This window comes from Heloderma suspectum, chromosome 4, assembly GCF_057233095.1.
Source record: "Heloderma suspectum isolate Gila_16-S chromosome 4, 16-S_ref, whole genome shotgun sequence".
Classification (NCBI taxonomy): Eukaryota; Metazoa; Chordata; class Lepidosauria; order Squamata; family Helodermatidae; genus Heloderma; species Heloderma suspectum.
The window spans coordinates 283,888,878-283,908,567 of NC_139461.1; the positions used below are offsets into that span (position 1 = coordinate 283,888,878).

The 19,690-nt window shown below is 41.4% G+C and overlaps 2 protein-coding genes across 20 annotated transcripts in view; one reads left to right on the forward strand and one right to left on the reverse strand.

Moving 5' to 3' along the window:
• NCOA3 (nuclear receptor coactivator 3) overlaps window positions 1-6,017 on the forward strand; it is a 129,162-nt gene extending 123,145 nt beyond the window's left edge. For 17 of the 18 annotated variants that reach the window (XM_084854054.1, XM_084854056.1, XM_084854059.1 and 14 more), the window contains 3 exons: window positions 889-1,063; window positions 1,747-1,888; window positions 2,732-6,017. In XM_084854054.1, coding sequence (XP_084710180.1) covers window positions 889-1,063; window positions 1,747-1,888; window positions 2,732-2,743 — 329 coding nt within the window. In that variant the 3' untranslated portion in view covers window positions 2,744-6,017. The remainder of the gene's footprint in view (window positions 1-888; window positions 1,064-1,746; window positions 1,889-2,731) is intronic. The other variant, XM_084854072.1, reaches the window with a different exon arrangement.
• The window catches only part of SULF2 (sulfatase 2), a 475,361-nt gene continuing 459,824 nt past the window's right edge, over window positions 4,154-19,690 (reverse strand). For both annotated transcript variants that reach the window (XM_084854074.1, XM_084854073.1), the window contains 6 exons: window positions 15,290-15,459; window positions 13,295-13,437; window positions 12,193-12,316; window positions 10,747-10,777; window positions 10,403-10,459; window positions 4,154-9,362 (listed from right to left, as the gene is read on the reverse strand). In XM_084854074.1, coding sequence (XP_084710200.1) covers window positions 9,332-9,362; window positions 10,403-10,459; window positions 10,747-10,777; window positions 12,193-12,316; window positions 13,295-13,437; window positions 15,290-15,459 — 556 coding nt within the window. In that variant the 3' untranslated portion in view covers window positions 4,154-9,331. The remainder of the gene's footprint in view (window positions 9,363-10,402; window positions 10,460-10,746; window positions 10,778-12,192; window positions 12,317-13,294; window positions 13,438-15,289; window positions 15,460-19,690) is intronic.

Here is a 19,690-nt window from a genome sequence, read left to right on the forward strand (position 1 = left end):
GTCATTCTAGTTTGCTATACCTGGAATTTAAAAAAAGCTTAGCTTTAGCAAATCATAGCTGCAGTCATCTAATTAAGCTTACATGTGATAGTCGTTGTTGGATGGCTAAATCCTGTTTAGGGGACCAAGTGAAACTGAGGAAAGCAGGGCCAGCATGTTAGAGGAAAGGGACTCTAGAGGCCATACAGGGCTGGTGCCAGCACCTTAGGTGAGGCTTTAGCGCTAACCTGGGACTGAAGGTGGAATTCTCCTGAACAGCATTGCCTTTCCACAAGAGGCATTTCTTGCTGGTCTCTCTTTTGTTCTATGCTCCTAAGTGTCTTACTCAGGGGCCATTTGACTGAATCAGGTCAAGAAGAATTCTACAACCTTGAAATCCAAATTCTGCAAGCTTACCAGAGGTAGCAATTGGGGGGGGGGGGGGCAGAGGAGAACCAATGTAAATTTCACAGATAGTGTAAAGCTTTGGTTTACTGGAAGAAACATGTAGTATTTGATAAATTAGACACAGACCTAATTCAGCATCAGCAAAATTACCAAAATATTATTCAAGACCATACCACTTATGCTAGATGGGAGAGGGGCAGCAGATCTCACCAGTGCTTATAGTGCCAGCAACTAGAGGCTTTTGCACAAGGGTAGTATGATCAGAGGACCTGTTGGAACTGAACAGAATCCAGGAAGAATGCAGGAAGTTCTCCATGTTGAGTTCCACCTGGGTGAAATGCCTAAATCTCACCAGAATCCCATACTGAGTGGAACATGTCAACAGCTCAACAGTTTTGTGAAGGAAGGCTTTATGAAATATTTTCCTTCTTCAACAAAAGTATGTAGAATCATAAGTGTTTAAAAATAATCACCAAACTGTTACCTTATTTGCTTTGTAAGGAATGAGCCAGCAACCAGATCCTGCCTTTAGTAGGGTATCAAGCCCTCCTAATCCCATGATGGCTCAAAGAATGGGACCCTCACAAAATCCCATGATGCAGCATCCTCAGGCTACACCGATGTATCCATCTCCTGAGATGAAGGGCTGGCCATCAGGAAGTATGGCCAGGAGCAGGTGAGAAAGAAAAATCTCAGCTAGTGTTTTCAAAAGAAGTCTGTGAATATGGATAACACAGGTGTTCAATTTTTAGATAAACTGAAAAAAGGCAGTTTTTAACAAGATGGATTATGTGTTTTTTAAAAATATAAACTGGAAGGTAGTCATTTTATACCCTTACATCTTGCCCCGATTCTTGGGGTTGGCAGAACTGAACTGATGGTTGGAAGGGCTAGCAGGTTTTATATGTGTAATCGCAATGCTATATATAAAACAACCTTTTATCTGTATCCCAGATTGAATCTGAAATTACTGAACTGAGGCCAAATGGAAACAAGATTATTCCAAGCTGTATTGAGCATGCCAGCTCTAGTGCTCAAATGAAACCTAAGGATCTACTAGATCCTAAAGATATGGATCCTTTAGCAAGGTGTATAGATTTTAAGAACTTTGAGCAAAATGCAATGTGATCAGGAAATAAAAATTTAATCTTTAGATTGGCATTTTTAACATAACTGAACTTGTGCTCTTTGGGTTGAAAAAAATCCAGTCCAGAGTAATAATGCAATATTGATATCTATTTAGTGCTAGTATCTTGTACCATCCCAGTTGCTGAAGTTGTTAATGCTCCAATATATGACGTTGGAGCATTAATTAAGAGCCTCTCTTAAAAGCCTCTCTCTTGTTCTTGTGCCCTCTAGTTCTTTTCCACAGCAACAGTTCAGCCATCCAGGGAACCCTGCAACTTATAACATGATGCACATGAACAGTAATGGGGGTCACATAGGGCAAATGAATATTAATACTATGCCTATGTCAGGAATGCCCATGGGTCCAGACCAGGTAAGATGGCTATAACAATTGGTTCTTGTAGAAATTGCACAGCCCTTTAAAGTACCAATACTTAGAGAACATTCATAGACACTCTTCAGCCTTTTCATGTCCTGGCTCAGCAAACAGATTTGACTTGTAAGGTTGTTCTTTTTGGTCACTGTGCACCTTTCCTTATTTTTCCTACCTTTCAAATTTCTCTTGCTGAAAAAGGTTATCATTGGTTTTACACAAAAATGTGAAACTGCTATGGAACAACTATAACACAAGTAGATTAACTCAAGGAAGCCACCAGAGTTTGGGTTCCTTGCCTAATGGTGTAATATCTCATGACCCACTATATTGGGACATGGGAGAGGGGCGTCTGTGCTGTGGCACCCTGGTTGTGGAATGCCCTCCCCTTGGAGGCCCAGTTGGAGCATACACTGGTTTCATTTTGGCGTCAAGTTAAAACATGGCTTTTTACCAAAGTCTTTGAGGGCTAAATGCATTCCCTAGAGTTGTACACTGTTTTACCGTTTTATTGTTTTCAATTTTAATTGGTATTAGCTTGTTTAATGGTTTAATATGGTTTTAGGTGTTTATTTATTGTTTTATACTGTTTAAATTGATTTTATCTGCACACCGCCCTGAGATCTTAATGATACAAATGTTTTAAATAAATAATAAAAATGTCCTTCAGTAGCCCATTCCCCCCCCAAACACACAGAAACCCATTTGTATTCCTCTAAAGCACTGATTACTTATCATTTACTTATGCTTCTATTCCGTAGTCTTCAGAATTGTAGCACAAGTTTTGCTTGATTACAAAGTTTATCTCATATTTGCTCTTTGTTCTATGTTGTTTTTCTGCAGAAATACTGCTGACATCACAACTGCAGTCTCCTAGTAGGCAGATGCCATAGATGATGGGGAACTAAGTATTACAGAAAAGTGCACATGAGCTTCATAGCAACATGTACTAGCCTTATGGAAATACCACTTCTGTTTCCATGAAGATGTCCTAAGTGACTTCATAAGTTATGGACTTTGGAGTTGGGGGAAAGGTGGGGTAGAAGCAAAGTATCACTGTATAATGTAAAAAAACAAAAACGTCAAATATTATTTTGGCACTCTGCCTCTAGCAACATGAATTTGGCAATGGCACATGAGTAAATGTGATGGGTAGACTCTATATCAGTTTTGTAGCTATCCAAAGCCCTTATCTACAGGCAGACCAAAGTGCCTGGACAAACACTGGTAATAGTCCCGAGTTCTATGGAAAGAGCCTCTGACAGAATGTAGTACCTGGCCTTGATTTAAAAACAAAACAAAGCTCTGAACATTCATGCTGCTGTTAATCTTGGTGTTGGACGTCTGACATGCAAGAGGCAATACAAATGAGGTGTTGCAGCCTCTGAATCATGCTCTTTGATGCCAAAGGGTTATGGAGAGATTAAATATGTATAATGATGATAAAGATTTCCACATTGATGTGCAGTTTTGTGCACTTTATAAAATGCTGTACGTAATGGGTCAATGCAATACCTTTAATAATGAATCAATGGATATAAAAATAGGCGAGTTCATGCCCCCTTTCAATACCAATTTAAATTACTATTCCATGTTACTGATACGGAAATTTGAGCAATAATCACATGACGTTTTGCCATTAAAAACATCACAAAACTCAAGGCAAGGCATTGCAGTTCTAAGATAAATTTTCTTTGTGAATAAATTTTGTAAATATGATCTTAAGGTGTTGTACTATATATATATGACTTTTGTAGGCCACTAACTCATTTTTGCAGAGTTTGTGAAGCTAAATATTTAACAAAGATGATTTCTGTAAACTCAGTTTAGTCAAAGTTGTCCAAATAGATACTTTTTTAATTTAAATGGGTTTGGAGTTGGGTAACTGTGGCCCTTAATCCTCTTTTCATTGATTTCTAATAGTTTATTTAGAACTTTATGTAATGGCTTTTTAAGAGATCATTTGTTCATATTTTAGTGGTCTTTTAATATTTTCTCTACACCTTAAGTGTGCACTTTGTTACTTTTTCTTATAGAGGGCAATTTGATGACAAATAAGGCTCTTTTTTAGCTGTCATGACAATTTCTGGAATTTTAATATAACTTGTTTTTTCAGTGAAAGAGCCTCTGCTCCAGGACATTTGGTTAACTTCTAATTAAGCCTTAGTGGTGTTCTGAACATGTTGTTTTTGTGTGTGTTAAACATTTTCTATCATCAGGATGCACATCTGATGATATTTAAATATCCAAACTTTTTTGCAGCAGTTAATTAGATGTATCACATTTAACTGATGTACTGGTAACAAATATATTTATTTTCTAAACAATTTCCTTCATATCTTTTATCCATATTTGGAGGTCAGAAACACCATAATTTTCTCTGGCAGTTTCATGTCATATAAATGAAGATATATAGACCCCCCCCCCCTTCAAAACAAGTCATAGTGGTTCAGAACAGGATCTTTCAATAGATAGGCAGGCCAAAATGTTTGAAGCAGTGTGGCAAGTGCTTTTACTATTCCCATTGCATATTCAATCCAGTTTCTCCTGAATATGCAAAGTGGTGATTTTGATTATTTGATTTGAAATGAAAGCTCAGCTTCATTTTGCAGAAGCTTGCAATTCTGTCCTAAGGGACAGAATTATTTAGTGCAGAAATTGCTCTGTTATCCCTGCACCCCTCTCAAAAGCTGCTACTATCCTGAGAACAGGTTTAAACATTTCCTGTTCTGTATAGTCCACCCAGCTATTGTATTTAACTTCAGTAAGATTGTAATTCAAACAGTGGGGTTCTGGTCCAGAATTCTGTGTGTGTTCTGCTGTGCACATTGAATCCCCCCATGTATCCAAGAGCTTCCTCATCCTTTAATTTTTTTGTAATTCTCTTTTAATATGCAAGATAATGGATTTGTTAAATGGAATTTTTAAAGTGATGACTCACTTTGAGTTCTTCCTTAAACGATAAATCAGCCCAAATTCCACATACACACCTCACTGTAGAGGTGTAGCTGGCCCCAGCATTAAAGTGGGCGAGGAAATATTGTGCACATCAGAATTTTTTTGCATACAAGGTGCCTCCAGATTAGGGCATTTATGGTTTTGTAGATCCTTATAATTAAAGTGAGAGAAAATATTTTTCAACTTTTCAGAAGACACCTTTTGATTCTACCAGTGGAACCTCATGGTAAAATAACCTCTAAGAGCCTATAAAATCAGAATAGGCTATCGTTTAACTTTTGTAGGTGTTAATGGTAATTGATGACAGCAGTGAACTCTGGTTGCTTTTGCTAATGTGATCTCCCAATGTTACACATTATTTGTTGTCCTTTTTCATTTTGAGTAATTCTGTTTGTATTTCTGAAATGTAGTGGTATCTGCTGTTCACTGGTTCATCCGCTCTTTAGAGTGTTATCTTCCCCATGCCCAGTTACTACTTTTTGCTGATTCCAAAGATTTTAGTTTACTTGCTAAAAGAAAAATAATCACACCTTTAAAAAATTGTGTTTTGAATTGGTATTGTCAGGAATATTCTAAGCCCTGCTGATACAGATGATCCTATCTGTCATCAAAAGTGCATGTTTTAAAACCCTCATTCTGTGGCAAAGTGTTGATAACATGGTGTGTAAATTGGCCAAATGGTGCAGCAAACAAGGCTGATTGGGACAATAAGCTTAGTTTGGTATTGGTGCTTTCTGAAGTCATTGTCTCTATATTAAGTCCATTCTTACCACATCATATGAACTGTCAAACACATTTGTGTGTCAAGATACATAAACCTTTTCTACCTTATTCGTTGTGATTTTACTTTAGTAACAAACTATTTGAATGTTGCACCAGTTAGCACACAGAATTTAGTAGCAGACTGTCATGTGACAGCAGCTCAGAAATTATGAAACCATTCAACTGAGAGCAATATTTCTTAATATCTCAGGAGAAAGGCCTACAGTATTGAGAATTTACTCTAAAGTTAGTTTACATTAAATATTGCTTGTGATAATTGATCTTTACATCACAAAAAGGCCTTCTGTGGTCTGACATTAAAAAAAGTTGGTCATATGGTCATTTTTCTGATTTTTGTTTTGTTTTGATGTTAATAATAATGTAAATAAAGGTTTCTATTTGAAACTGGAGCTTGGTGACTTAATTAGCTCTTCAGTTATCAGATACAGGCTTTTTTCCTTTCTTATCTTTTCAGCAGTGAAGTAAACCTGTATTTTTACTCCCCAGATTTGGCTCAATCCTGGAAAAGAGGTTAACATTACGTAGGGTCAAATTTGGAGCAGATTTGGAGGCTCGCAAGAAATCTATTCTGCCAGTGATTCTAACATGGGTTTTGTGACTGGAATGCAACCAGTTTTAATAAAGTTTTAAGACTTCTTCAGTAACGCAGTTTTATCTCGCACAATAGTTAACAGTTGTCATTGCCACCTTCAACATATAGTTAAAATAATATTGTTATGGTACTTGAGGAAAAAAAGCAGAAACCAGTGCGAATATCCACCTGCATATGAGGAAATAAGGGGATCTTTGTTGTGTTAGTATTATCTTCCTATCCAATCTGCCTCCTGAGATGACCACCAGAGACAAAGGTAGGTGCAAGTCCTTTTTTATTCACTCACACAGTGTAAGAGAGGGAAGTTGGTATAAAGCAGCACAACAGCAAAACAACAAGGAGGCTCTGGATCTGCCGTGGATGCAGTCAGTCTTAAGGTAAATGTATAAGAAAGATCGGAAGACTAACAACAGCATATTAAAAAAATATATTTTCAGCTAAATGTTTCAGCTTTCGCCTTCATCAGTAGGTGCAGTTTGGAATGTGTGGAGATGAAAGTTCCTTAGGAGAAAAAAGAAGAGGTATGATTGGTGTAATGTTTATGAATTATCTTCCAGATTTAGGCAGAATCGCAGATTTGTGGTTATGGAAACCACACATTTTGTAACTGCAAATCTGCAATTCTTACAAAAAGCCTGGAGTGGCCCGTTAACAAGAAATTTCAATTCTCCTGCACATAGTCTCTTGGATTTACAGTTGGTTCCAATAGAACAAACAAAAGCCCCTGATATGTTTGACAAAAGGGAAAATTTCTGGATCTGTAGAGCAGAACTCTTAGTCCAAGCGGCCTTAATCTGGAGGACAATTTGTAAGCATTATACCAATCATACCTCTGTTTTTTCTCCCAAAGAACTTTCATCTCCAGGTATTCCAAACTGCCACTCCTGATACCCTTTTAACAGCATAGCTACCAAAACATTTAGCTTAAAATATATGTTTAATACTATGTTGTTAGTCTTTCAATCTTTTATTTTTTTATACACACACACGGCAGTCTCTCAATGTAACATGTAAAAACTATGTACACACTTGATATTTAGCAAAGGTTCATCAAAATGGTGAGACGCTCCACCTAATCCATAACTGTTGCATAGTGAATTCAGCCAGGCCTATTTCTCATTCACTGACTGCACTAACAAGTGGTGTGTTGCATATGTGAAGCATGAAGCACAGGCAAAACCTTCCAATAAGCTGCTTAAAATCTGACTGTTGATCAGCTGTAGCCCCTGACCACACACTCAAGCTGGAGCCTACTACCTATCTGCAGTTGCTTGGAAAGCTGGGGACTCAGAAGGGCTTCATTTGGGCATAACTGCCTGATCCAGACCCTGGAGATGACTGCCTCCCATATGATGTGAACTGACCCCATGACGGTGTCTCTATTCATTGCAAACCAGACAGTCTTCCGCTACAGCCATGGTGAATGATTGGTGTAAAGCAGGGATGGGGAACATGACCCTCTACATGTTGCCAGATTGCAGCTCCCATTATTCCTCACCACTGGCCATGATGCCTAGGGCTGATGGGAGTTGTAGTCCAACAACATCTGCAGACCCAGACTTGCATTTTATAGGTTTTATGTACAAACTCTAGCGCAAGGTGGGAACAGGCGAAAGCCTGCACTCAGGCTTTCAACCCTTGTATAAATAGTACCTAAACCCTCCTTACATCAGCAACATTCTATAATATATTTATATTTTTAATCAAACACACCATTTTCTCTATGAATGAAACATTGCCAGATATGGGAAAGAGAACACTTATTAAAAGAAAGTTGAAGCTTGTTCTGGGTGGATTCAGACAGATCGTACGTGTTATAGAGGAAACTTGCATGACTGTGAGTTTGGAAACAGTTTAAGAGACATGGATTATCTTACCATATGATTAAAAATAAAAGAGATCAAAAATCCAGCCCTGAGCTGGGTAAAGAGTGCCCAACTTTTCACAAAAGTGTGGCCATAAGTGCTTTCTCAGAGACTTGCATCTTCTATTGTATTCTACGGATTGTTTTTTTTTGTGACAATAAACTATAGTTAAGCTAGTGAATTAAAAATAGTTCATTTGTTGTAAAACAATTGTCTTTTTTAAAACAAACTCGGATATAAAAGTAAACAAGTGCTTTCTTTTATAGTAGTAATTTTGGTTTTTGAACATACAATATAACCACCAAGACTTAATACAAATCCAACTTTGTTAAAATTCAAGACATACATAAACTGCCTTTAATTTTGCAGTACTTTTAAAAATGGATAAATTTTGAAGTTTTATTATGCAGTGAGGTGACATTTTCAGAAATGGTATTTGGGCATGCCGACACTTAAGTAACAAAATTCTTCTGGACTTGATTTCTTTTGAAACAGAACACTGAAAATGTAAAGTTACCATGCTGGAAAGCAGGTTTCTCGGAGTGAAGATTTATCTTCTGTTTCTCCTACGGCTCAAGGTCGATGTGTAAACTGTGAACTAAATTAGTTTCTGTGGTAGACAAAAACCTGAAAACTGTTACAATGCTGAATCTGTGCATCTGTTTGGTAATATTTTCTCAAAATCCTGGAATCAATTAATAGCTGTTTTCTACCACAGTCTCTAATTTTGACTTGCCACACAAGGAAAAAATATTCAGATTTGCATCTTCATACGTCTGTCTTTCTAATGCCATTTGAAGTTGGGGGTGAAATTGCAGAGGCGGCTATAAAATGGCTTCCTTTAAAATGCGTTTTTATGTGCTTTTGCTCTTTAGGGTTCTAAGTGTCTTGATGGATCATAATCCTTTTTCTCTGCTGCCATCTCTTGGAACAGTATCTGTGGTGATTGGTGGAAGTAAAATAGCTTGTGAAGCAAGTGAGGTATAATCCAAAGCAAAAACAGGAAAACCGGTGGGTTTCAAGAAGGGATACATGTTTTTGATGACAGTAGTCCCCAGAAGATCACTGTATCTATTTGGATTGCATAACAGTGCAAACACCCTATCTACCTTAGCATCAAAGTTCATCCAGTCCTCCAGGCTAACATAATTCGGTCTGAAATCATACACACTTTCATTAAGTCTGTACAGGGATTCAAGTTCTGGCCAGTTTATATCCTCATTGAGGTCCAGCAGTTGCAGGAAATTAGCCTTCCCAGCCTTCCCAAAGTTGTCCTCTGAAAACAGAAACAACACAGGCTTCATTAGTTCATTCTCCCTATAGCAAAGTGGGCAGTGACACAGAAGTCTGTCTTCAGCAGGGTCAAGTAAGGGGAAGACATCTGGATCACTTGGTTTGTGTATGCCACTCACTACTATATAGAAGCAAAATGTACTGCTTGTCTTTCTATGAAATATGTTTCTCAAAGCATTGTGGCTAATCTGACAACATTTCAGCTTTGACTTGGCCTCCAGCTTTTGTTTTCGGTTAGCACAACTGGCAGAGATCTATATGCTTGCTTCTTCAAATGCAGTTAATACAAGGACAAAGATACTGACCTAGTTTGTATGTAACAACAACCTAGGGTACGGGTTAAGCATGGGTTGTCACTGAATTGTGGTTTATTGTTGAATCGTGTGTTGTCGTTATGTGCGAACCCTGCACTACAGTTTAACTATCGGTTGTAACCACAAACAACCCAAAGTTCACAACCCAACAACCATGCGTTCTCTTCCTGGGTTGTTTGTGGTTAATAGCTCATAGTTATACCACAGTGCAGGGTTTGCATGTAATGACACACGATTCAACAACAACCCATATTTTGGGTTGTCATTACGTGCAAACCAGGCTACTGCCTTATAGTGGCCATACCTGTCCACCTAGACTTTCTTCTAAGACTGATCTTACAAGTAGCATTAAGCCTTATAATAGATAGTCTAATGCTATGTTCCACTGTAGCTATTGGTCAAATCTCTGATATAGAAGGGGGAGATGTTCTCCTAATTATTGTATAAGCACAATACATGAATTTGTGTCTCTAGCTCTTCAGTCCCAGTTTGAAGGTTCAGATTTACTTATGAATATGATCTCATTAAAACCTTTAACTGGAGAATGTTGATGCCAGTTAGTAGATTAGAGTGATCATTTCCCTGAACAATTCACTATGATGAAGATGTTTTAAGAATGAGAACAGATGAAGCTGTGAATATGTACTGCTTGCAAAAAAGAGAAAAAAGTTAAGGCTAGTGATTTTGTAAGGATGGAGTACCAACTCACAGTGACTTGGAAGATGAAGGTCTCTTCATTTCTGGCCATTTTCGACGCTGAAACTGCCTAATTTTTGAGCCGTAAAAGGAGAGAAAAAGTTATACCATCACTAAGAAAATCACCAGTGCAGGAGAGGGGAAAGAAAAAGATTTTTTAACATGATGAATAGGCTACAAAGAATGGAAGATGTCTTCCACAAAATGCCCAGAGGAATTCAAATTTATGGAGTCACCCAGAGTATCCTAATTCTCACTCCACAACGTAGCGTATCTTGCTCATCCCTGTCTACTCCTTATTGCAGTGCTCAAATAAGGAGATGATTGGGGGGGAAAAAGTTGTGGTTTAATTCGTACCTGTATTGTTCATAGCTTCCATCTTTAAGGCCTAAATGGGGAAAAAATAATGATTATTCAGCAATGACAGGAAGAAAAAAAATGTAAGGCACAGTTTTGAAAGGGGAAAGTTGTCAAAAGTAAACAAATGGTTGTCTAACACTTTCCAAGCAAAGAGGGTTTGGGGACCAAACCATATCAGCCACAATGTATAAAGGAGTTGAATTATGACATTTCTCCATAAAATGAAGGACCCACACGCTGCACCAAGATTTAGGTCCCATCCCATTAGTGTGGAGAAAATAAAAGCCAAGCTAATTAATTCTTATCTACATTTCCCTATTCATATTGCTGCTTCTGCTCGGTTCCATTATTTGGGACAGAGGCAAATGATGGAGCAATTCACTTGTGTGGTTACTGGGTTAAGTCTCCTGCATTTTTCTACACAGCTGCCACTCTACTCTTCACTACAAATGCACTTATTGTTAACAAAGCATAACAAACAACATGCCCCCTTGCTTTGTAGTGGGGTTCCTGGATCGCTATGGAATTATTCCTAATGACTGCACTCCTGTTCACATCTTGCGGCTGCAGCAACCCATGATTAATAATCTGTGGGGGTGGCAGATAACTTAGTAAATTCCCTTCCCCAGAATACCGCTTCAAGGGGGACTGCTACAGTTCATGGGGGAGCCTCCCATGTAATTTAAGCATAATAATGATTTCCTCATTCACAAATTCTATAAGGAAACTTTCACTACCTGATTACACACTATTTCTCAGCTAGTTCTGCTTAAGACACAGAGAGAACAATCCTGTGCCCCCTAGACAGTGTCTGGGGGAGATAGTATTTTTCGGTATCCCAGCTCTGAGCTTGTAGACAGTGCTACAAGCTTGTAGCTGGGAAAGCGTGCTCCCCGCCCCCTTGTAGCTAGGGAGGAGAGAACTGCACCTCTATGCTCATAGCAAGGAGGGGTGAAAACGAGGTGCTCCTGAGGGTAGGGATGGGATGGAAGCTGTTTTAGACAGTTTCTTATGTGGTCACCAGCCCCATACCAGCCCCTCCCCTCCCCTCCCCGAAGCTGCACTTAGCCATGAAAAACTAGCCTCTAAGGCAAAGTGCAAGGTGGCTACAGCATGGAAGGAATCCTCTCCGTGCTGCTTCTGCTCTGCATTGGATAGGCAAGTGCCTCCAACTTCAGGGGAGGTTGGAGGTGCCCATCTATAGGATTGCACCCTAAAGGTGCAATCCTATGCATGTTTAGACAGAATAAAGTCCTACAACCCCCAGCATGCCCCAGCCAGCATGGCCGGCCGGGGTATGCTGGGAGTTGAAGGACTTTTTCCTGTCTAAACATGCACACGATTGCTCCCTTAACACTTCACCCACAAGTCCTCTACAATATTGCTATTTTGGCTACTTAAAACACTTTCCCCTACCAAAGGCAAAAACAGAAGACCCCTTACCCAGTTCCATATTCCGAGTCCTTGGGTTGCACTGCTTATACCCTTTACAGCTTCTTAACTCCATGAGCTGCACATGCAGTTGATTGAGAACATCTCTGTCTAGTGTGTTCACTGCATTAATTAACTGCAGATAAAGTTTTTTCAATTATTATTAAAGTTATGCCATTTATTCAATGTATGGACCAGCCCTCTCCTTTGGATTCTCACCAAGAGATACAACAACACAACATTATCATTTATTATATTATTGGAAACTAAACAGTGAAATGTTCTGACCAATATCTCCAAGGTTGAATTTGCATTCTCCAGCAAATTATGTACGGAATAATTGAACCTGGTATACTGGGGGTTACAGAACTCTACAGTCACACATTCATTGGGAAGTCAATATCTCTTCGCCACAGATTGCCCCTGTAAAATGGGAATTATATATCTCTCAGTGGACTGTTGCAAGGATCAAGATAAGTATTAAGCTTGTTTACATGGCTATATGAAATCAAGAACAGAGACTCCATCTTTAGCTAAAGGAAATTATTAGAGTCTGTTTAGGCATTATATTCAAGGGGAAACTCTTAACCTCCTAATGAGTATCAGGCTCTCAAGTACACCTCCTTTTTCCACAGGAGAAAGTAACAAATGAGTGGACCAGTGCCATATTTATTTGAATGTGAAATCTCCTTAGCCATCCAATCAAAATCTCATTTTTTCCAGGGACAAATCAGGTGCAGGGTTCAAATAAACACCGTGGAGCATGGGAGGGACATGTGACTCCAAGACTCACACCATGTTGAGTCTTCCGTCTGGAACAAAATGCTACATGCTAAGGAACAGTGATACAATATACACATGAGGATTCTCATAAGCACAGTTTGACAATTCAGGGACACAAAGTAGAGAACACAGTATTTGAGGTGAGATCTGACCAGTGCAGAGTAGAATGGAACTATTACATCCTGTGATTTTGAAACTATACTTATGTTGATACAACCTAAAATTGCATTTGCCTTTTTTGCAGCTTTCTTTGGGTCATTTTCATGTCTGAACTTGCAGAATTGTTTACATTTCCTGCAGATTCCCAGCTTTGATTCTTTTTGCAGGTTACCTGGTAGGGGTCTGTGTTGAGGTCAAAATATTCAAGGAAGCCAGTAGCAAATTCACAGAACAGGAAGTTGTGTGTCTCATTGATTGTCCTCATACACCAGTATGTGTTGTTATTTGCACTGGTACAGGCACAGAAAGGGCCCACTACAGATAAAAAGGATAAAACTAGTTAAAGCTGTAAAATACTTTAAAATGCTTCTATAGTAAAGTATAGAATCATTAGGTAACCCATTAATTAAGTATTCTCCTTTACTTCCAACACAATTATTTCTTACAGGTGCAAGAGTTATTTGATACTGAACTGTACTGCTTATAAGAGTGTCCCTGTTAAATTCAAGCAAGGCAGCAGACACACACAAACATTCCTTTCCATATGCAATTCTACTCCCCGAATGGGAGAGTCTGGCCTGGTTCACACATAATGCTAACCCAAAGTTGTTGCCCTACCCAGGGCTTGTCTGGCAGATGATCAAGCAAGCCGTGGTTTGTTTTCTCAGACCTTGGGTTGTTTGTTTCCCTCCTTCGCCCACTCTCTCCCTGTATCCCAAATGCCTTTGTGGCACTGTAGTAATGGCATGTAAAGCAGCTGGTTATTTTTGACTGCTTTTGCCCACCGCCTCTATAATCTGGTGAAACAACTCATGAGCAAGCAATAGTTCTGGGTTCCCACATAAGGACAACCTGTAGTGGAAATGCAGAAGACCACTGCATATCCTACACACTGTAGGAGTACACCAGTTCTCTTGCCCATGTCTCGAGTGCCGCTGTGCCTGTTTGTTGAGCTGATGGGGGGGGGGTAGCTATGCTAGTTCTCAGAGAATCCCTTGCTGATGCTGTATTCAGGGTTTGTAGATAAAGGCTTTGGCAGAATGTCAAGGCCAGCCGATAGCAGAGAGGGGAACTAACTGTATGAGGCTGCCTGCTGGCTAATTGTCGAGGCTGGTTGTTTTCCATTCTACAAGAATGTAGAATGTATGAAGTCAGGGGACCATGTCCAGAATGGGAGGGGTCAAGAGGATAGTATAAATTTATCTGGGACCCTCTCAATTCATATCCTCTCCATGGGCTGAGTCAACAGGTATTACAGGCCAGGCCTTTGGAGCCATTAATCACCACTCTTCTCTGATTTGTTGATCTGATAAGAGCATGAGGTGCCTGGTGACTGAAGGAAAGTATGCTCTATGCTTTGAATGTATTGTCTTGCTTTTTCTCGCTGTATTAGCCTGTTTTAGCTAAATAAACTTCTTCGTATGTTCACTGCCTCTGAATATCCAAAATACAACTGTCAAAACACAACTGGTTAAACAACCCGTAGTTCACAACCCAACAACAAACCATAGGCTCTCTTTCAGGTTGTTTGAGTTAACAAGCCATGGTATGTTACTGTTGTGGCGTTCACACATCACGACAACCCAGAATTCAACAACCCAAGCCACTGGTTAGCATTATGTGTGAACAGAGCCAATGTGTGCAAACAACTAGATGCTCTGCTTAGCAGTCGGAAGGCTCACATTACCTCTGAAATGGTAGATCTGCAGAGGGCAAAGTAATACCAAGGTTCATCCTTATGTTTTTTCTAAGCAGCTGCAGAGTGCCTCTCCCTCACCCCAGAGTGAGTAACTGCAGCTGGCCACCACAGCACAGCTCTAGGATAAAAGGAGAAAGGCTCCCAGCTCAGAGTGCGGGGCTTTCAGAAAGGCTGAAGCACCGATGGCACTCATTTTAGGAAACTAGCCACAGTTCTCTTCTATCAGCACTAAGGATACACGAAGAGGTGGTTCAGTCTGTCAGTTCTGAGGGACACACTAGATGGCACAGCTCTGAGATAACTCAGTTTATTTGACAGGCACAACTGCTTGCTTGCTGTGGGGGTAGCATGCATACGCTAATGCTCTCTGGTGCCTTGGAAGGCAACTTCACAGCAATCATGGTTAAGTGCAGGCCTACCAATAACTTATGATCTTCTGGGCAAGGCTCGAGTCAAGAGGGCTCTTACGTGTCCAGAGGGGGGCGGTCTGCCAGTGCTGGTTGTCATGTGTGAAGCAAGTCAGGCCTGGCATACTACACGTGTCGTTGTTTTTGATCCTCTTGAGCAGCTTCCGTAGTTTCTTTTTTCTCCTCTGCTCTCGGAGGAGCCACAACTTGTCCTTCTCTTGCAGGGCTTTCCTGCAGCACAGACACCCAAGAATTTGTCAGGAGGAATGACCTAATGACCTGGTTCGCACTACATGACAGCCCACTGTAGATTAATTGTATGGGGTGTCATGTCGTGCTGGGTGCCCATGGCCACCATTTTTGCATGGCAACCATCTTGTCGTGGGTTGTTGTGCAGACCCAGGTAGCTGGGTTGTTAGAAGGTTAGACAACACTCAAATAACCCATGGCTTGGTTTAGGGCTATTTGAGGGTTGCCTAGCCCCCAAACAACCCCTGCTGCCTGGGTTCACAAAACATGACAACCAAGGCAAGCTGGGCACCTGGCACAATGTGACAGCCCCCGCAAGTAAATTAATGGTGGGCTGTTGTGTTGTGTGAATCAGCTCTACATCTCATTACCCTGGTGAACAAACTGGTAACAAATATGAGCCTCAAATGTGCTTTATACACTTAGCATTTATGACCTGAGAGAGGATTCACACTTTAAAAAAACCACACAATGAAATTATTTTCACATGGTTGTGGTGTGTATGTGTGAAATAAGCCCCCACATGATACTGGAACATAAGAGGAAACTTCTAGAGATGAGAGGAAATTTCACACAAATGCTACACTTGCAAAATCCAAGTAATGAAGTCTCTTGATGATTTTACCAAGCTGTAAGGCCTTGGGCCTGAACCAAGCTATCAGTAGTGTTAGAGGGGCTTAGATAATCCATTGTCAGGCACGCCCTAGCAGCCTCTTTCAGTACACTCCAATAGCTAACTCAAGACACAGACAAAAGGATTCTTTTTAAGGCTTTAATCGTTTTTATAACTTAATGACTCTTTCAGATGCTAATCACCAGCGACTAAGCAATGAACAGCGGAGTAGCCTGTGCTCCGGGTAGGCAGTTGGTCTCTGTTTGAAGGAGAATCATTTGAAGACCCTGAACTTATGGGCTAGGGAGAGATCCTCCCTCTTTCCCTTGGGTCCACGGGAGGCAGCCGTTGCTTGCGCGCCAAACGGGCGCTATGCCTCCTTTCTGCGCTTTCCATCACACGTTGCTCCCTGCGTCTGCATCAAGCGTCTAGCAAGCCCCCCTCCCGCACTCTCTCACTGCCCGGGTCACTATCTCAGGAATGCTGGCAGGAGGAATCTCTGCCAGCTGCTGTGCCTGTGAGGGATGAGCTGACTCCTCTCCCACAGACTGCTGATCCTCTTCAGAATCAGAACTGCTGTGGGGTTCTATCGGCTCAGTTTCCACCCTGACATCCATAATGCTCTCTGACTTTGGTCAGTTGGCTGCTGTTTTCCCTAACAGGCCTCTTGATTTACCAGGATGAGTCAAAGGCTGATAGTGCGGCCTCTGCGCATTCCATACTAATGAGCTGCAGTGTCTTATCAAGATGTGCCTGGGAAGTGAGGCTTGTTTGCCTTGAAGCTGCAGGTGTCTGTGGTGGGAAAATTCTGATTGTTTTCCTTCTGAACAAGCACTGTTAGTCCACACTGGGAATGAACACTAATTAACGCTTGCTTTTGTCATGCTGCCTCACTGCTAACATGTGTAGTATAAAACCCATTTTGCCCCATGGCTCTGGGTTCAGAGAAGCTGTCTGATCCAGCCATTGGGTATGCCTGTGTGCTGATTGTATTCAATGAAGTACTCCTTGTAAGTAAACCTGGATCTGATTTATCACTATCTTGGCACCTCTAAATTAAGGGTTCAAAGCCTACTGCAGGGGCAATACAATTGGTGCAGCAAGCAGGGTCCCAAGAATACTGCTATGTTCAGATTCCAAGGGAAGGAGGATGCAGTTGTTGGCATGTTAAACCGACTCCCAGGCTGTCCACAGTTGGAGCTGTGGGGTCCGGTAGCAAAGCAATTGGTGGTCCTGAGCGGAACAGAAGCATGCCCAGAGGTTGAGAAGGACTGCACGCCAGTGGCTCTGGAAACTGCAGTGGAATCTCTGCAGCTGGAAAAGTGGTCAGCTAAGGAGGCTCAGAGTGCAGGAACTCTGGCATGGCTTGTGCTGACAGCATTGCAAACTGTCAGGCAGAAGGAGTCAGAATGGAGAGAGGAAACGGCAGAAAAGCTCAAGGACGAGCTGGGGAAAGAGCAAGATTTGAGGCTGTTAATTAGAGAAATGTTGTAAGACAGCCTGACCTCCAACGAAGCGTGGGAGTGTAAGGCTGAAGAAGTAGCCGTTAAACTGATACACTGAGCTCAGAAGAACTGCCCAAAGAGTGTCAGAGTGTGCAACATCATCACCTCACCCGATTGGGATGAAATCCCTAGGAAGTGGAAACTGAAGATGAAGACTCAGGAGATGAGGCCAAGAAACAAAATGAAGGTGAAGAATCAGTACCGAGGGCACGGGCTAGACGCCTCTTGGAGTAAAAAGTGCACCAGAGGACAGTCCCAGGGCAGAATGAAGTGGAGAGACCATGTTGATGATCTCAGTCATGGTAATAATGTTTAACTTTGAACTGTTTTAGAATTCCATAGAGCCTGTAGCTACTAACCATCAGCTATATGATTTATGAAGAATGTAATCATTAAGCTTTTGCCGTGGGATTCCCTGCAATGAAGAAATCTCACTGATTTGGGTGTCCAGTGTCAGACTGCCTGAGCGTGTGCGCTGAAGAGATCAAGAAACTGGCAGCATGTTCCTAGCCAAGCCAAAAACGCTACTACCATGCTCCTGCAAGCTGCAACAAACCCTGTGTAAGCTGGGAGACCAAACCTGATTAAGAAAAAGAAGATATCGTAGTAGCTGTCTTAAAAAACAGTGAGATCTGCATAGCTGGCTGGCTGACACTGTAAGTGATGTTACAAGTGCAAACTAAGACTCTTTTCCTATTTGAGACCTCAGCAGAAAAAGCTCACCTGAGTCATTTGTCACCCCTGACAAGGCAAAGATTCGGTTGCCCTGTACTTCATTGTGTCTTGTTTTGAACGTGGAATTTACAATTTTTTTTAAAGAAACACTGTGAAGCTTTATTTTCAAGTCTTGCAAATCACCCACTGCCGCCTCCCAAAGAAGATTGATGGCTGCATAAAGAATGCAAATATAAAGCGACCCCCATCTCCCTGCAGCGTCCTGAGTTTCGGCACTTTGTTTCTGTGTGCCAGGTTGAGGGAGAAGAAGGGTGTGCGTGTGTCATGTTGTGAATCCCTGGCTAGCCTGTCTAGTGATTGATAGCCCCAAGAGGTTTCCCCCTCACTCAAGTCTCAGTTTCCTTAGTCCTCATTTGAGAAGCATTAAAAAGTTCAATTGGTGTTCCCTTGCTGTTAAGAGCTGTGCAGTTCAAAATGAAAAAGGAAAGGTTCCTCCTGTGCAAGCACCAGGTCATTACTGACCCCTGGAGGGACGCCACTTGCTCTGGCGTTTTCATGGCAGACTGTAGCGGGGTGGTTTGCCATTGCCTTCCCCAGTCGTGACTACCTTTCCCCTCAGCAAGCTGGGCACTCATTTTACCGACCTCGGAAGGATGGAAGGCTGAGTCGACCTGAGCCGGCTACCCGAGACTCGGCTTCCGCTGGGATTGAACTCAGTTCGTGGGGAAAGTTTCGGTTGCAATATTGCCACCTACCACATTAAATTTAGATTTCTAAGTAGACCCATTGAAAGCTCAGAAGCACTGGCAATGTGTTTACAAGCTCCCTAGTTTGGACAGTCGCTTCCCCTCAGCAATCTCTGAACAACCAAGCCAAGAAAGTGTGAGGGGAGGGGAGTAAAAATTTTAGAATGAAGAGGCACTATGGGAGCAAAAATAATGTCAAGGCCCAGCTTCAGTAATGCAGTGGGGCCTTGTAAGTTATAGCCAAGATTTGATTAGAAGTAGTCTGGAAGAGCTTGGGCCTATTCAGTTTTTAGAATGTCAGAGTCTGTGTGAGCTTATCTCTGTCAGTGTTCTCAGAGCACAGCCAGGAGGAATCACCCAACTCCCTTTCCGCCGCTGGTCTAGCCTTGGTGGGCAGGGAGGCTAGAAGATGTCTGTGAGAATCTGACAGAGGTAGAGTAAGATTTGCAGAAAGGTTGCCCAGGCTGAAGCGTCACTGCTAGAAAGCTGAGCACTGCTGCTCTGTTTAGACAGAAGCCTTGCTGAAAGGCTAAAGGTCCTTGTCTGTCAAGGGATCTAGAAGGGGTGTACAGCCACACCTTCCCCTTTGAGCTGATGCAGAGGCAGGGAGTCTTTGCTGGAAACATCTTGTCTTCATTGCCCAAAGCCTTCTCTGTATGGATCCATCATCGTCT